We start from the raw sequence: 17,554 nt of genomic DNA, 5'->3' as shown, positions 1-17,554 counted from the left end.
TTTTTTCGAAGTTGTAACAAATTGTGAAATACTATAGTAGGTGCACGGCAAGGCTGTTTCATTTTTGGCTCATTTATCTCTGCAAATTATTATTATTATTATTATTTAGGCAAAACTGATTATCAGTTTCTGTGGAACAAGACAACCAAATTACATGATTTCAGTTTTTCACAGAGATATACAATATGTAGCTTTAGTATCTTAAATCCAGTACATTTCTACAGATTTCCTTAATATATGTTCCTATGTAGTCTTGACAATAAAACATTATAAGTACCTGTCTATATGATGTCTTTTCATTTCTAATTTCATGTTCCTGTAATAAATTTGTACTACTGTGATGGACTAGGTCTTCCACAATAATGGATTTTAATACCAATTATTAAATCAAGACTGACCCTGTATGCGTGTTTTCAGGTCAAGTGAAGCTCTTCTGTACCCACTTTACATACAATAATTAACATGCCTTTGTTAATTCACAGTTTCACATTTTAAAAGGCAAGTTTTGGGGTTCTACAGTCTTGATTAAAAGGACATTTCTTTCTAAAGGCTTGCATGATTGTGTCTAATTAACAGAGAGGGTCGAAGGTGCTATATGAGGTTCTTTTTTTTTTGTATCAAACCAGAGAGGCTGTGTGATCTTGGCAGCAACAGGTCATAGACTGTCCTGACGCCAAAACAGCTTAGTTGTCAGCTTAATGTGGGCACCAGTAATGTCTAGATGGAATTCCTGCTTGTAGATCACAATAAAAGCAGCAGAACAAAGCACTTTTACAGGGGCGCAACTCTCTTGTTGCATAATGTTCTAATGCTGAACTCAAACATGGCCTCGAAGAGACATTGACTCAATATCCTAATGTAACAAACAAGAAATGCTGGATAATTATATTGGTTTTTTTTTTAAAAAAGCTTGTGGTCATATTTTAATTTTATGTAACAGATGTTCTTAAAATGGTCTTACAATAACATTGAAACATTTTTAAATGACACAGAACTACTTAATGTTTTCCTCCTTTTAATATGCCAGCTTGGGGGAAAAACAGAGAAATCCAAGTGGGAAAAAAATGGATTAGTCATGATTACTGCTCTTTGATAATGTATAAGATGATATCCAACACTTAATGGTAACCTTTGCAGAGAAATGAGAATAGAACTTTGGAGCATTTGTACTCTGGCCAAGATGCATTAATAAGTAAAGTGTATATTTCAAAAATCTGTTGTGGTTGGTTACCAAAACTTGTTTTGACAACAAGTCTTGTTCAATTGAACAATTGCGCAACATTTTCACCTGAGGACATTTCTGAGGCGTTGCTTATAAACAATAGCTTCTCTAGTGAGAATGAAGGCTGCAGATGATATCAGGAAGCTTAGGGTGACATCATGATATAATGACCTCACCATCCTACTTCCTGCCTGTCTCCTTGCACTAGCATAAACCAGTCCATTTCATGTCATTTGAAAGACATTTCATGGGATTCAATCTGTCACTTCCAGCTTTAAAATCTGAAGGAGATGACTACTATATCAATGGAGCCTGGACCATTGACTGGCCTAGGAAGTTTGACATAGCTGGCACAGCCTTCCATTACAAGAGGCCTGCTGATGAACCTGAATCCCTGGAAGCCCTTGGTGCAACTACAGAGAACCTTGTTGTCATGGTAATGTAACACTTTCTGTTTCCTTCTTTTAGGGATGTGTCTTTTCGTCGGTTTTGCACCTTAATGCCACTGAAATGCTGTTTTATGGTGTAAGGACACTGGCTTATCACAGATTCCTGTGTAAAAACTTAATCAAACTGCTGTCACAGCTTTGAGATGTGTTTTGGCAAAGCTTTTGCATTTTTGCTGAATGAGCAATTCCCTACATTCCGGTAGCTACAGTATAAGGGATTGTATTAATAGATAACAAATCTTGAAGAAGAAAAGATTGATTGTTCCCCATAGGGAGTAAGAGCTCTCAAACACAAGAGTGATTCCTACAATAAAAACAAGAGAACAGTTACAACATAGTTAGTCGCTAATTGATCCAAGGATCTCATCCAGCTGTTTCTTGAAAGATGCCAGGTTACATCGACCCACAACCCTTTTGGTAAAGAACTACCTGTTCTCAGCCTTAAATTTGCTTCCCTGTAGTTTCCACTTGTGTTCTCTGGTTCTTGTTTCCCTGTTCATTTGAAAAACAGGCTTGACTATCAGTGCCTTTGAGGATTTTGAATACTTGTATCAAGTCCCCTCATAAACAGGTAAAATTAGTATAGTATAGTTCTTTCATTCTGTCAGTGATGAACATACCCTTAAGCCATGGAATGTATCTGGATACTAGTAACAAGTATTAACACATTAGTAACATGGTTATAAGCAAGCTGATTGTCACGCCCTCTGCAGCCAGAGGGCGCTCCTTCTCTGTCCTGTCCCTAGTTTCCAGTCTGCTGTCCTTCCTGTCCCTCTCTTTCCCTTGGGCTATATATTTCTGGGTCTTGCACTCTGTCCTCGCTCAGCATTGACGTCCGGATGTCCTGAGACCTGCCTAGCACCAGGGCGCCCCACGTCCGCTCCCTGAGGGCATAGGTTTCTATACGGCATTCCTGAACTCTTTGCACTAATGAGCCCGGGTCTTTTTCCCGTCTCGCCGCTACGCATATGGGTCTTTTTCTGCTCTGATAAAACCTGCTGTAGATACACAACAGACAACATGTAAAGGAACAATAAGCATCACCTGTATGTGACATCCTGTGTCACTCAAGTTGGCTATTAATGGTTACACAGATTAAAAAGAACCTGGACACCTAAATGTTGAGGCACACAATAGAATATTATGAATGATTTCAGATCACCTACAGAACACCATGAGTTTGTTGTATGGTCAAAAACCATGCAACTGTGATCTAGTTGGTACTGCCGGTTGAGATTTTACAAGAGTGGCACAAGCTTTTTTAAGAGGATTGACAAATAGGATTCTCCTGTTTAAGATGGATCTCAGACTGTCAGCTAACCTTTTCAAATAGAAAGCTGAGAATTTCTGAGGGCTTCCAAAAAAGCTGTTTTTGAAGAACAGGTAGTGGTACCAAGAGTTTTTCTAAGAAGTTACTGAGCCATTGTGAGCATATAAAATATTTTTGTAATGTGTGTTGTGCAGGTCTTTTGAAATCAAATTTAAGGAATTTTGTACAGCACTTCCCAAAACAATAGAAGTCTGAAGTTTGGGGGAAAACACTTACAGTCAGACATTTATTTTGGTTTACGCAAGAGCCCTGTTTTGCCATGCACTAATTAACAATTTATTATCATGCATTAACTGTAAGAGTCTTTCTGTTATGGAGTTACAAGTCTTATAGTTATGTTGCAATTGACATGAGAAGCACCATCTGACCAGCTGTGGGTAAGAAAATAATCACAGCAACTTGTGAAGTGCAAATCAAAAGCAACTTTTGTTGTTTGTGAAATCTGACAAGGTTTAGTTTAATCAGAATAGACGCCCCAAAGCCAGAGGCAGTTGAAATTCAGCAAAAGATGCTTAAGTGGTCATGTTGGTAGAAAGCAGGAATGTGTCACGTGTTAATGTTTTGCGCAGTAGACTGATACTTAATATGTTTGGACTTCATGGGTTGCATGTTTTTTGAAAATGCAGTAGTTAATGGTACAGGCTGAATAATGACAACAAAGCAAGAGTAATGGCAGTAACACAAACATCTTGATTTATCTAGGAATTCTGGTTTTACGTATCTTTATTTCAATAAGTTGAATAATTCTATTTTGAAAGGGTTTTTTAATACATGAGTCAGGATGACACAGAATTTCACTTTTTGTCGCAAATGTAATGGCTAACCTTTTCCAGTATACCTGGCTAGATTGAAGGTCCTAATGTAAATTGTCTGGATATTTGTGTGCACACATGTTTAACCATTTTAGACATCAACCCCCCCCCCCCCAATTTCAGGTCATGACAAGTAGTGGGACAAGATAGCTTGAAGTAATTTAAACTAGTGTAAAGTTAGTATTTGGCTGTATACCCCTTACTTGAAATGGCTGCTTCAAATCTGCAGCTCATCAAGATCACCAAATTATTAACATGTTCTTTTGAGATGCTTTGCCAAGCCTTGACTGCAGTCACTTTCAGTTGTTGCTTGTCTGTAGGATTTTCTGACTTCAGTTTCCTTTTCAACAAGTAAAAAGCAGCTCAATAGGATTGAAATCAGGAGATTGACTTTCAGAAGTTCAGAAGTTTCCACTTCTTCTTCCTGAAGAACTCCTTGGTATGTGCAGTGTGTTTTGGGTCATTGTCATGCTGCAGGGTAAATTGTTGCCCAGTGATTTTGGAGGCATTTTTTGGACATGAGTAGACAGAAAATTTCTGTACACTTCTAAACATGTTTGCAAAATAATGCCCAGAAAAAAATAAAATATATACTATTAATTAATCATTAATCCTTTGATCTGAAATAAAACAAAATCATCAGGATGCATCAGAAAGTCAAATTTCATCTCACTTATCCTCTTGCAAGCTTGTGCTTTTCACTGTACAATGGTTCACCTTACATATCACTGTACTGGACATCACAAGGAAAAGAGACTTAATATTTCAATAGAACAGGAGCGTGATCCAACAGCAAATGTTACTGCTCAGAGGAGACTACCATACCACTGCTACCACTACTCGCCATGACTCTGTCATGCTATGGCACCTGTAGAAAAACAAATTAAAGTGCCTTTTTGGTGCATGTTGTTCAGCAGTATTTAAAAGTGTGATGTCTGCATTTTACCTATGCATTCTCAATTCTTTAAAAGAACCAATATTCTGGAGCACCCCTCAATTAGGTACTAGTTTCAGACTAAATTCCATGAAGTCATGATCTGAAATACAGATACTAATTAGGCACTTTGAGACAGAGAGGTAGCACTTACTACATCAGCAGACCCTCTTGAATCTCACATCATATTGTTAATGCCAGGACAGTGTGGAGGTTAACTGTGCTGTTCAGATCTTTCACCACTTGAACTTTTTCTGGGGTCACTTGAAACCATGCAAGATAATGAGCATGAATTTCTACTGAAAGCCCTTTGATGCTGCAGTAATGTAGAAGGATAGGCAGTGCCAGCATCAGTGAAAAGTTAATTGCTTTGCTCAGTTTTATTACCGAAATTTTGTTATTTTGTGTTCTTTGCAGTTTCTTCTTTCACAGGTGACCAAATGATGTTTCACAGTATTTGTACATATGCACAAACCTGTTGAAAGTAAAAGGCTCTTTATGGGTCCCTCAACCATGTGACACCAATGTTTATTGTGAAATCCTCAAAGGCAGGACATATGAGCCTCTGCAGATTCTTCGGGGTTCTGTTTCTGTGCAGATTTATTTTGAAAGCTGTCTTTTATGACCCACGAAAGCCAAACTCCTACGTGCAAACCTAAAAAAGGCCAGTTGTTTGCATTTAAATAGATTAATGAAAATGTACCCAGGTAGTGGTTTTGCAACTACAGTAGATCTACATAAATAACATAATTGCATTTTTCTGATTTTTGACTCTTTTAGTCCGATCAAAAATTTTCTTTTTTTTTCTCACATGTTGTAATCCTCAAGCAGGATTGCTTTAGGACCTGAGAGAAATTCAAAATTTAGTTAAATTCATTAACTCAGTGTTCTACTCAAACATTTGAGTAGAAAGATCTCTGACGTGTACTTCAGTTGAACATGGAAAATACCTCACAGGGGAAGCAGAACAGGGCAAACAAGCCAATTGATTTGCTTGCTGGTGCAGAGGTTAGAGGTCTTTTCACTAGTGCATCTCTTCATTGGATAAAGCAGTACAAACCGTTAGCAACCACTGACCACCATCTGAAAATAAGGGCAATGTAATAGCAGGTGCGCATCTTGGAGTTTAGCTTTGGGTTTATTTCACGCTCCTGGGATTTCAATCCTTTTTTTTCCTTCCAGGTTCTCCTTCAGGAGCAGAATCTTGGCATCAGGTACAAGTTCAACGTTCCCATCATGCGCACAGGCAGTGGGGACAATGAAGTAGGATTCTCATGGCACCATGTTCCATGGTCAGAGTGTTCAGCAACATGTGCAGGAGGTAAGGGCCTGTTAAAGTGTGATACAGTTTGCCAGTAATAGGGAATCTCTACCACAGCATCTGGCGATTTAGTGCATTCTAGAATAGAAGCAGAAATGCTTCACACAGCTTTTTTCGTCTTTTAAATTTTTAATTTTTCAAAGTTTTAGAATACCTTTTATTTTAAATGAAGGACCAGCCTGTACCTTCACATTCCCATCTTTCCTGACATCATAATCTCTACCTGTAAATTATTAATTATCTTCAAAAATACCTTGATCCTAAAACAAATGTAACACTTATAGCAATTCCCCAAGCTTTAACATCAGCTATGATTTATTAGTTTTAATTAGATTTTGGATTAATTTGGTGGCCTTTTCACAAACAATATACAGCTGTGTTTTCTGAAGGTACAAATAGTGTTCAAGTCACTTTTAGATTTTATTATGTTTCAGGAAAGGATTTTATTAAAATGTAAAATAATAATCCGGAGTGTTAATTTAACAGATGTTTTATGGCCCTATGAACCCAAATCTGTTTATTTTAAAGCTTAAAGGGTCTTTTAAAAGTATACAAACATAACTTGTATTTGGTATATTTTCAGTCTGACATGATTATTCTGTAATTTGTATGAACGAGCTCCTAAACATTTCTTTCGGTTAACCAGTACAACTGTTTTACAGATGGAAGATATCCTGCAGCCTGGCTGCTATATAATTAAATATTTTAACTCTACAGCCACAGTTTCATGTGGCCTATCACAAAAAACGACTTAACCATTTTGTTTGCCTACAAAGTAAGGTTTCTTATAAAAGAACAAAGAATGTTCCTTGCAGCTTTTATAGATGGCCATTTAAAAGCATTTGAAGTATTTGCAAGCTGTTTTTTAATAAAAACAGAACTGGCAAACCCTGGGGAGTTTGGTCACTAAACCACTAAAAGTACAACCTTCCTTAAAAAGTTGCATGGACCTAACTGGCAGATATTTTACAGACATTTAATTTAGAGTTATAAATCTGCATGAACCTTTGCTAAACCAAAAATAAGCCTCAGTTAAATTTAATGTTAAGCATCTTTCACAGTGCTCCCATTTGTCTGTCTTTTTACTGTATTTCTTTCATGAAAATATCTTGTCTGAGGTAAAAATGATATTTCCTTACTAGTTATTCAAGGTAACAACTTTTAAGGATAATTAATGTAACTTCTCATTTTTTTCTGTGAGCTATATCTGTTAAATATCTGTTAAAACCTTCAAGAGTTGAGTGATTTATCTGGGTGTAAACATAAAAGTATTAGATTTCAAGAGTATTTAATATTTTAATATCAAATATTAATATTTTTGGTTAAGAAATAACATTTGAGCTTCACTTGAATCAGGCTGAAAGAAACAAAGATATACTTTCAGTGAAAAGTTAAGAGCAGAAATCCAGGTAAAGTGAAATAAGTTGAAAATGATGGAAGACACTATTAAAGACTTGAGGTCTCACAAAGACAAGAGTGACTGTGCTCTTGGTATTTGAATGGGAAATTGTATTTTACTGTATAGTATTCATGTTTTGTTGCATAGTCTTTATGAAGGGGTTATGGCTCTTTTTTTCAGCCTTATTAATGTAAAGCCATTCTGAAACGATTAATCTCAGGTTTTCCAGAAGGAGCTGGTCATGTTATTTCCTCCTTTTCTTGTCCACTATTATTAGTCTTGATAATTTAAAACTTTTCTGTACTCTCACAGATATTTTCTTGAGTCTAACTGACTGCACTTGTAATATGTAATATGTAATATGTAAATGAGAAAAGTAAGGCTATTATTTCTGGTTGTCATGAAATCTGTGGCAATTGATCACCACAGTGACAAAACAGCAGATTCAGTTATATTTTACATCATTCTTATTACATCTAAAATAAATAGCCATCCACTCATATAACACTAAAATAAAAATAAAAACTACATATAAATGTTTTAACACATTTATTTAAATCAAGCAATATTTGGTGCTTTTTCTATCGCCATGCCTTCAGATTCACAACTCTTTCCCTGCAGGTTATTTGAAAAACCTGCATAATAACGGATACACACAAACCAAAAAAGTAGAACCAAATTTTGTACAGTTAATTGGTTTGTACTGTTAGGAAACTTTAAAGTCAAGGAAAATAAGATGACATGTCTCATAAAGCTCATTAGGATTCTAAGATCTTTCTTTCAGTACTTCTCCAGCAAAATCTTCAAAACAGATTGATCTACTGTTATGATCTGGAGGTCAATATTGTTTTAGTAGTATTGTCAAGTAGGTATCAATTATTTGGTTCAGAGATAAAAGTTGCAATAGGTTTATCCTTGAGTTGTTAACTTTAATTAAGCAAAAGAAGCCACTGTAGGTTGGTCAAATAATAAAATCTACAAGAAACCTGCTGATTGCCTTTTTTCAGGCTAATTAGAAATAAGCCATTACATCTCCAGAATGAGTTATTACCATTTTACAATACAACCTCTTACTGAAATGGAAGTAATAGCTTACAGCCTTGGAACACTGGTGGTGGTTGATTGAAGTAACATACATGTACACTTCTGTGTGAAGTGTGCATGGATTGTTTACTTCTGCCTTCCAAAGACATGCTTGCTCTGGTAACTCATGTCTCTAAATTGTCCATGTATGCTGTGGTTTTGCCTTGCACCCTGTGCTCCTGGGATAAGATCCAGGTTGCTGTGACCCTTGCCAGCAATAAAGAGCTTTGTGATAATGGATAGGTGGAAGTCTGCTGGTCATAATTGTATTGAATGACTTTTTGGAGAACCTGCTGCTCATTTAATATCCTGTCCTCTGACCCAGTTAGTCAACCTCTGTTTTCAATCTCTTTCAAAACAAGGGGATGATAAATCAGACCCTAACTGTTAAAGGCTTAGCTGTTTTGCCTTAGCTTTCTAAGATAATGGAAAAAATGAACAAGTACTTAATTAACAAGTTGATTTTTAGAAGGCTGTTAGATTTTATCCAACTGTGTTTTTCATTTTGTGCATGGATGTGTTATAGCAACCATAAATGTTCTCAGTGCTGTTATAATAACTCACACTTATGCAGCTGTCTAGCTTTTGACTTATTTATCTTGAGGTTAATACAGTTCTTCTGAAAAAAGTCTTAATATACGTTCCCTCATAACAATTTGTAAAACTGATGTAAAACATCTGTGTTCCTAAGGGAGTTCCACAGGGTTCCACACTGGGTCCTACTCTTTTCTCTATTTATATTAATACTATTGCTGAACCAAAAGCTAACCTTCATATCTGTCTGTCTACTGACACTGTCACCTTATACTTAGCTGGATCCACTTCATTAAACTGACCAATTTGCCAAAAATATGAGTTTTTTCTACTCTCTTTTTCTAAACTGTAGTAAAACTTAATACTGTTCAATAAAAGTCAAAATTGTAGATTGCTCATTTAGGAACATTCAGACATTTTAATTTTAAAGAAGATCAAGTTGGCGTACTGTACAGTATATCACAGTTTATAAATATTGAGGCATCTGGTGGAAAGTGGTTTATTTAAAAACTCAGTAATACATTGCAAACTATATTCAAGTTTAGACTTTTTTGCTGCAAACTGCTGTACGTTCCGATAAGTATATACTGGTCAAGATGTCTGTACTTCCATTCTTAGACTATAGTGATGTTGTTACTGGGCACCTTAATTTTCTCAAACTACTCTGTCATAAGATGTATCTCTAGCACCCCCTATCAGAATTTATACATTGAATTCATATTAGGTGAATGTTTGAATTATTTAAGTTAATTTTTAATTAGGGAAAACAATTCTAATATTTTCAACTCTCAGTACTATCTTCTAGTCTAAGATATGGTACTTTTCTCAAATTGAACACTCCAAAACTATCCATTCTGGGGCAATGCATTTCAATCTGCTGCCAGTCTGTTTTTCATTTTGTGCATGGATGTGTGACAGCTACCGTACAAGTTCTCAGCGAAAACAGAAAAAAATCACCTTTGAACCTGAGGTTTTCAGTTTTATAATTCCTTTCCAACACCTACCACTGTCATGTCCTGTTACCTAATGTACACTTCATTAATTGCTCTCTTGTTTCTGTCGCTGCTTTGTTTTCTGTGTAAAACGTTGAGTGTGAAAACCTGTTCTCCAGCTGACTTATCCAAATTTATCATAAATAAATGATTATTATCATTAGTGCATGATCCAAATGATTTAATTAAGTTCAGTGCTTTTCTGTGAAGCAAAAGTGATCTTTAATGTTCACCGTCTTTAATCTACCAGTATATCTGTACCTTTCATTTGAGAGAAAATCACACTGAGCTCTAGTGATGTTATCCAGTTATTAAGCTTCTAGGTCTCTGTAAACTTAGCCGGATTTAGATTGGATTATATTTTTTAAGTCCACACAATATCAGCACGTATTTTAAATTCACACATACGTCATTACATACACTCAAAACAGGTTTTGGGTTGCAAAATGTTCTCCTTGGGCCACTGAACTCTTTGTTTTATTAATGAGTGTGGTGGTTATAAAGCCAAAATGTCTGTCCTTTGGTACTGATTAAATAATTCCATATCATGTTTGCATATTATACTAAGATTTACAAAAAAATACTAGGCAATGCAAAACCTGCATGCTTTATGTGTTATGTTAGTGAGATCCTGGCTACTGCTAAAACATCACACTGGATATCTGATGGCACTACAGCAGATATGAAGATAATCGTACCCTTTATGTGTATTGATAAGTGCTACTCTTTAATGAAATTATGGCAGTTCAGAATCCAGCCTTGCCGATATATGCCGATAATATGTTTCAAATTAATTTAGCAATTTTGGTTTGTATTTGGAAGCTTCATCTCGTACTTGACATAGTACATTGATAGGGTGCATGCAGAGAGTAATTTTAGCATGTGAAAATGGGACTAGAGCATTCTGTTCATTTTGGTCAATTTGTTCTTGTTTGAAAGGTTCCCAAAAGCAAGAGGTCGTGTGTAAAAGACTAGATGACAACTCGGTCGTACAGAACAGCTACTGCGACCCCGATAGCAAGCCACCGGAGAACCAGAGAGCCTGCAATACAGAGCCTTGTCCCCCAGAGTAAGTGCGCCGGCCTGTGTGTGTAAGAACCCAAACATGATTTCAACATGGCTGCCAGCTTCAGAGGTTAATTAAAAAAAAACAGTGGCCTCCACCTTGACAGCCAGGACATGTTTGTGCTCATTTCAGAAAGTCATTAGTTTTTGAGGTCAAGGTTAGTAGGGAGGTCGACTGGTGAGATCGGCTTACTAATGACAACATGATATGGACCTCTCTTCTGTCCTTTACAAGCAGGGATACACTGTAGGTAAGTATATAAACTAGTGTAAAACGCTTTTAATGTTCTGATAAGAAATCTTACACAGCCTTATAATTGTTTTAGCTATTTTGAAACTGCTATTGTTTCTGAATATATGTGAAGTGTATTTAAAATTAATAAAGGCATTGAATTGGCTTCACAGCAGAAAATGTTTGTTAATAAAATTGCATTGTGGTATTTGGAATCATTCCTTGCCTACAACAAAGAACAATTCAGGCTTTATTCATTTATTAATTATTACAGCTTTCCTTCTTATTGAGGGTCCTTTTCTAGAGGTGCAAAGTTCTAAATACTCCACTCTTGGAACAGCCTATAGTACGCGAGCGTATACCTGCTTGAAAAACACATTAAACCAGCAAAACTCATTGATTTACATTCAATGAAACTACAGTTTAATCAAGAGCTTTGGAACTAATCATTTTAAAAGTTCTAGCTAATTATATGTTTGAAAGAATGTATTTTTAAGAAGATATGAATTTGTTGTAAAACAAGCTATAAAGTAGAAATAAAAATAAATAGGTAAATGCTTAATTTATGTCTTTATATGTTGTCATAGATAAACATTGGACTTTTTGTTTAGTTCTACAAGAAGGTTTGATTTTGCTTTTCCTTTTTTGCTTGAAAATTCTTATTAAAAATGTCATGGTAGTGAAATGAGATACAACTACAGATATCATTTGGAGAACCTAGTTCTGCAAACAGTCATTTACAACCTGCCAAATTCCAGGAGTATATTGTTTAAAATGTGTGTAAAAATATATATGAAAAGTGTAGAAAACCATTTTTTTCTTTGTTAATGTTCCTGGTTTTAAATTGGCAGATTCAGTGCCAAATAAAAGCAAAATACTCTGCGTTATAACTCAGTATTTCAGTGTTTGAACCAAGAATCCATGAGAAATTTTAATGTGTTTCTGAACACTTGCACTGAAACCAGGAGGTCAAGTTTGTAGTGTTTTTGCCAAGGCGCTAGGCCAGGTCTGGTGTGATTGACCCATCACAGTCAGATGGGCATCTTCTAGGGTCTTTGCAGTTAGCTGCTGATCCCACCTGATTTGAGCAACCACTTTGTACTATGAAAGCTAGAATGCACGCATACCATTATCGATTTAATTATTCAACAGAAATATTGTCAAGCCTTGCCAAATCTGATGATGGATTTATTTGTTGTTCAAACTTAAAAACACGCACCAATTTCTCTTGAAGAAATCCTGACTTTTCACCAACTGATCTCTGGAAAACAAATGACTTATTCCAGTTTTCTGGCAGATAGCTTTATTTACTTTTTCTAAAACGTAATTGGTAACACTTTATTTTCCAAGGGAAACATTCATATTAGTTGATGCACATTTCTATTTTAATTAGTGTTTAAACATAGTTTTCCATTAACATTAAACAAAGACCGAGTTTCATAGGAGGACAACAAAAATGACAAACCTACAAGAAAAGATACACAATTACCTTGTTATATGTTAGACTTTTGCATTGGAGGAAATTAATAGTGTTTAACACTTGGCTCTAAGCTTGTCTAAAGGAAATATTTCACCACAAAAAAGTTTATAAAGTAATTTGGACAGACATTTCACATTTTATGTTTATGTCCCTTTGAGTGTTAGCTTTAAAAATGAATTGGATTGAACAAAATACATCATGGTTTTGCAAAGGTGTTGCAAATTCCATTAAATTATTTATGATATATATGTACAGTATTAACTGGTCAGTAGCAGAGTGTCAAAACCCTGGTAGGAGCTGACATCTGCTAATGAACTATTTTAATGAAGAAAACATCAGCTAGATGGACAGCATCCAATTGTTACCCTTGCTGTTTCATCCTCTAGTCCAGTGGTTCTCAGTTCTGGTCCTGTATACCCCTGTGTCTGTTCAGATTGGGCCCAGAATCCCTCATGCAGACTGTTGCCTGTAACTGACCAGCTTGGACTTTTTCTTCACGCAGTCCTCGCTTTCAAAGTTACCCTGAAGTACCTTTATTTCCAATAATCTCAGCATTCAGTACTTTATGCAGTAAATTATCAACTGGGTTTTTAAGAATTAGCTCCGTTATTCATGAAAAACAGTTCTGAAAAGATGATCAGTTGATGATAAACAGAAACAGGTGGGATTGACACTGTGTCAGACAACTCCCACAGTGAATCAGTATGCTTTCTCCTGCTTGAGTCCAGTTGGCTGGACTCAGCTCACGCACCTGAATGAGGGAAATCCTGAATCTCATGAATTAGCTCCAGCTGCATGTCGATTAGAGGTGAGAGGAAATTTATAAAAGGCCTCAAACTGAAATAAAATAACTTGTGATTAAAAAGCTGACTAGAACAAACATGAGACGGCACAGATGTCATCCAGGACCAGGACTAAGTGCTACTGTATGGGGTATTTTTCCAAACCAAGATCTAAGTACTGTCAGTGCAGATAATGAACCTTAATCAAACAAGTAGATCAGTTCCTGGGAACAATTAGTCCTGGTGATTAAGAGCTTAGAACAAAAACCATCAGTCACAGGAGTACTGAAGGACTAGGCCTCAGAATCACTGCTATAGAAGCTCAGGTACGCAGAATCCTAATCCAGAAGTTATAGTCATTTTTTTATGTGACCTTAAAACTAATATGTCACCAAATCTACAGTGCAGTTGTAACTGCAATAAATTCATAAAGCTTTCATTTTCTGGATAACTTTTTTTCTGCATGGACATTTCTTGTGAACAGATGTCACATACTGTAGATAAATTAATTGCATTGAATAACATTTCTCATCATCAGAGCTGATGAAATGGGGGTCAATGTGGACGTAATGGGCTAGATGCGTGAGTGGTCACTAATTGATATAATCTGTATATCTGCAACACATTTTGTACCAGGTTGCAGGTGCTATTTTATGTGATGCTGTTCCTTAACTCTCACAGAGGACACCATGCACCTGTTCACTGAGTCCTAATTGCTACAGGCTGTCCCATCTTATTCCACAAATGTTCAGTGGGGTTCAAGTCTCACGAGTAGGGCACCCACTGTCACATCCTCACCTCCCAAGATTATTGTACAAACAGCATGAGCATAACCACAGCTGTCCTGCTGGAATGCTTACATGTCAGGATGAGGCCAGCAAATGAGATCTTACAACTCACTCAGTGTAGCAGCAATATTGGACTATTGTTAATGTGATCTACACAAAACCTTGATTGATCAGTAAACAGGACTCTTGATAAGTGGGGCGTGTCGGGTACTTTCTATCTTGACTTTCACCTGCCTTGATGTTCAGCAGGTCAAATCTCCTCACCAGTTGTGCTCGGTCAGCTCTTTCACTAATTAGGTGATGTAGTGCTCAAATCAGAAGCCATGTCAGCATGTGGACTGCAGAGGAACAAGTTGAGGCTAATTCCACAAACTACGAAAGAGGCAGGGTTACTTATCTGGTAAAAGGTATTTACACTCTCTATAAAAACACTTTGTAATTCAATTCTTACATGCTCCGTTCTTTGTTCTCTATTGCTTCATATCCCACCACCCTTTTTCTCTCCGCCTCTCAGCTAAAAGAAAGAGAAAAGAAAAAAGAAAAAAAACAACAACACACAGTTCTTTATCCAAACAGTTGTGGGAACCGTTGAAGCCACTACCCTAATTTTTTTCAAGAAATATTTGCACGCAATGTGTGGATCAATGAACTATGAATTAGGTGGGCCGAATGCTCTCCTCTCTTTTGTAACGTCCTTCATTTCTTTCTTTCTACGGTTTCAGCTTGAGTTTAGTTCAGTTTTGCTCAATAGTCTTAAATCCAGTCACGAGTGATAAATTAATCCAAATGACCTGGAGCTCATTAAAACAGTGTCCAAAATCAGTATATCAGAGGTTATGCTTTACTCAAAATGTGTGCTTCTAAAAATAAAAAAAAACAATCCAGAGAGAAAGCTTTTACAAGCGTTATTTCTCATTTTGTTTCCAGGTGGTTTATCGGAGACTGGTCCGAGTGTAGTAAGACATGTGATGGGGGTACGCGCATGCGCACTGTCCTCTGTATCCGGAAAATTGGTCCTTCCGAAGAGGAGACTCTGGACGGCAGTCACTGTCTGACCCACCGGCCCATAGAGAGAGAGCCCTGCAACAACCAGTCCTGTCCCCCTCAGTGGGTGACCCTGGACTGGTCAGAGGTGAGGAGCCCCTTACATTCCTGTCACAGTGAGAACTCGCTGTGCTTTTACTGCGCAGCCCCTAGACATGTTCTGAGAAGCCTTGTTTGGCCCGTGACCTTCCTGTGAAGTGTCTTGGAAGTCATTATTGTCTGTAAACTGTGCAACACTCCAATGCAAGGGAATTGTTTCAGTGAGCTGTTACTCTGTTTGACATTTCGGTAAGAATCAATGATTTGGGTGCTTGTTTCCGGAATGACACTAGACGCATAGTCTTTTATCCAGAGCCTTCAGTAACTGAATTTCATTCCCGTATGATGTAAGGGTAAATTTTGATTTATACCTCACCCATCTGAGAGTGTGTTACTCCCCTTTCTGTAAGCACTTGGCAGGGCTAATGTTGCCAGTGATGATTTGATTCCCCCATTTCATCAGGCTTAATAAATCAGGATGAACAGGACAGGACGCATCTGAGAGGTTTAAGGTCTTATCCTGTTGTTTTCTAAACATAACATCAAAGCACCTTTTAAGTGTTCTTTACAATGTCTCTTCCCTGAGACAACACACAGATGAGGGTTTTAACTTCATATTGTGGGCAGCACAGCAAGTGAGAATTGAAGCTGGATCCTTACAATCTTAAACAGTCTGTGCTGTCTCTGTGATTTGCGAATGCAGGTACAGCCAGAATTACTCAAGGGTTTCTTGGAGTCATGCACAGCATATGTTATTTTTAAATATCATCTACAAACAGAAGGAAGTAAAGAAAGAAAATTGGTTTATGGAGTGTGTCTCTCACCCCCTCCACTGTGAGCTCACACTTCTCCCGTCTGGGAGACGCCTCTGTGTCCCCAGGTGTAATACTAATAGACACAGGAAATCTTTCATCCCCACTGCAATATCTCTTTCAATGTATCGTAACTGTCCTCTTCCTTATCATTCTGTAACTCTGTTGCGCTGATTCTTGGTTGGTAAAACTGTGTGCTGTGGGCCAATAAAGCTTGAATTGAATTGAATTCAGTTACATCTACCCACATTCTCTTGTCATATCTCTTGAGAACTCTTTTCACAGTTCTTACTAGGCTCATGACTTCCGTTAAGAGCGGACCGTTTTGCAGAAGCCAGATTTGCTTTCAGGTAGTTCTCGGGGTCTGGTTCAAGACGCTTCAAATCCAAAGCTGGTCTTGAAATTAAAATAAATAACCATCCACAGAAAAAAAATGTTAGAGGCACAAACATAAATGAGAAACCTGAGGTGAAAGTAATGACACATACAGTATGTGTTTTCTTCTGACAGGGGAACTACATCTTTCAATTCAAGTCTCTTTTTTTGTATAAAAAATCTATCTAATGCTCTTTCTTGGTGTATGTTTATCTAACAGGAGGCATCCAGAAAAGACATAGCCTAAGTCTTCAACACAATATAATAAAGTTTTACACTGGGTATGAACCTTTGTTAAAATTTCCATATAGAAAATACATATAAAATGGCATATTTGCTCCTGTCATCCTTATTTAAAATTTATTTATTCACGTTTAATAAGTGTAAAGTTTTCTGAGGTATTCTTTTTTACTTTTCTAATTCTCAAACTGAGGTGTCTCTTTTCCCATCGGAAATTTCAAATCACAGGATCTGTGTTTGGGAGGGTATGTATTCTCTTAGGTGTTCTACAGTGTAATAAGGGGTTGTGGAGAAATGAATTGCATTTTCTTCTCTGTCTCCAGTGCACGCCAAAGTGTGGCCCAGGTTTTAAGCACCGGATTGTGCTGTGCAAGAGCAGTGACCTGACCAAGACCTTCCCTCCTGCCCACTGCCCCGATGTCAGCAAGCCCCCAGTGAGGATTCGCTGCAGTCTGGGCCGCTGCCCCCCCCCTCGCTGGATCACTGGGGAATGGGGACAGGTATCTACTGCTGCTCTTTACTAAGGAGTTCCTTAATACAGCACGTTGATTGGACACCCGTGTGTGTGTTCACAGCACCTGTTCACTGGTCTCTGAGCCCTGCTTGCTACATGTCATCCCA

General features: G+C 37.2%; 1 protein-coding gene across 1 annotated transcript in view; it reads left to right on the top strand.

Moving 5' to 3' along the window:
• adamts6 (ADAM metallopeptidase with thrombospondin type 1 motif, 6) overlaps window positions 1–17,554 on the top strand; it is a 101,558-nt gene that overhangs the window by 72,619 nt on the left and 11,385 nt on the right. The window contains exons 19-23 of the mRNA XM_006627029.3: window positions 1,495–1,658; window positions 5,930–6,068; window positions 11,016–11,145; window positions 15,351–15,555; window positions 17,257–17,433. Of these exons, the coding sequence (XP_006627092.1) occupies window positions 1,495–1,658; window positions 5,930–6,068; window positions 11,016–11,145; window positions 15,351–15,555; window positions 17,257–17,433 (815 nt within the window). The remainder of the gene's footprint in view (window positions 1–1,494; window positions 1,659–5,929; window positions 6,069–11,015; window positions 11,146–15,350; window positions 15,556–17,256; window positions 17,434–17,554) is intronic.

This window comes from Lepisosteus oculatus, chromosome 3 (assembly GCF_040954835.1).
Source record: "Lepisosteus oculatus isolate fLepOcu1 chromosome 3, fLepOcu1.hap2, whole genome shotgun sequence".
NCBI lineage: Eukaryota > Metazoa > Chordata > Actinopteri > Semionotiformes > Lepisosteidae > Lepisosteus > Lepisosteus oculatus.
This window is presented reverse-complemented; position numbering and strand designations above follow the sequence as displayed.